The 1,105-nt window shown below is 59.4% G+C and overlaps 1 protein-coding gene across 1 annotated transcript in view; it reads left to right on the top strand.

The window, feature by feature from the left end:
- Positions 1–410: 410 nt before the first annotated feature.
- The window catches only part of DBX1 (developing brain homeobox 1), a 4,099-nt gene continuing 3,404 nt past the window's right edge, over positions 411–1,105 (top strand). The window contains exon 1 of the mRNA XM_077761039.1: positions 411–777. Within this exon, the coding sequence (XP_077617165.1) occupies positions 411–777 (367 nt within the window). The remainder of the gene's footprint in view (positions 778–1,105) is intronic.

Raw genomic sequence — 1,105 nt, forward strand, 5'->3', positions numbered from 1 at the left:
CGCACTGTATTGCAAAGAGGCGGTCGATATGCAGAATTGATGCGCGCCAGCCTTTGTTGCCGGCCCATTGTGCGGGCCATGCTTATGAAGACTAATCCAATCATAAATTGCACCCCTGCGCCAATCAGAACGCCCAGAGCCTCCGGCGAATGAAGCTCGAGTGGAGAACTTTGTTGAACTTCATTGTCAGAGCTGTCACTTTTCAAAGCGCTTTAACGGGCGGGCCACTATAAAACCATCACCTCGACGGGAGGACCACGAAGGACTCGCAGACGCCCAAGTGGGATCATTACTTGGAGACGTTTGCTAAGCCCAAGAGAGAGGGCGTCGCGGGGGCGGGAGGGGCGGGAATCGAGGCATTTACCCTCAGGCCACTGGAAGAAGGGTTATTCCGCCGCCCCGCGCCTAACATGATGTTCCCTGGCCTCCTCGCGCCCCCCGCCGGGTACCCTAGCCTCTTGCGCCCCACGCCCACCTTAACGCTGCCCCAGTCCCTGCAGTCGGCATTTTCCGGCCACTCGAGCTTCCTGGTGGAAGATCTGATCCGCATCAGCCGGCCTCCCGCTTACCTGCCCCGCAGCTTACCCACCGCCAGCATGTCGCCCCCTAGGCAGGGGGCCCCCGCGACTCTCACAGACACCGGGACTTCGGACCTGGGCTCCCCGGGTCCAGGCAGCCGACCGGACGGTTCACCTCAGACGGCCGCCTCCCCTGCCAGCGAGCCAACGTTTCTGAAGTTTGGGGTTAACGCCATCCTCTCCTCTTCGCCCAGAACCGGTAAGTGAGCGCAAAACACGGAGGGCCGGGCAGGTGCGAGCCCTTCTTGCCCGGGTTTCCTGTATGCAGCGGGCACCCACTCGCACATCTGCGCACATACACTTACGCAGGATCCCCGAGGCCCCACTCGCGCCATGTGAGGCTTAGGTCCAGCCAATTCCTGGGAAGAAAAGCCTCCAGGTTCGCCCCACCCTCAGAATGAACTTGATTACCTGAAGTCGGAGAGAGCGTCCGCCCCTAGGCGTGTTGTGTTTCTGCCCTCAAACTTTTGGAAGCCAGTTTTTACAAACCCAAGACAAAATATTTACTAGCTTACCTAGTATAATGG

This window comes from Crocuta crocuta, unplaced genomic scaffold, assembly GCF_008692635.1.
Source record: "Crocuta crocuta isolate KB4526 unplaced genomic scaffold, BGI_CrCroc_1.0 scaffold233, whole genome shotgun sequence".
Taxonomy (NCBI): domain Eukaryota; kingdom Metazoa; phylum Chordata; class Mammalia; order Carnivora; family Hyaenidae; genus Crocuta; species Crocuta crocuta.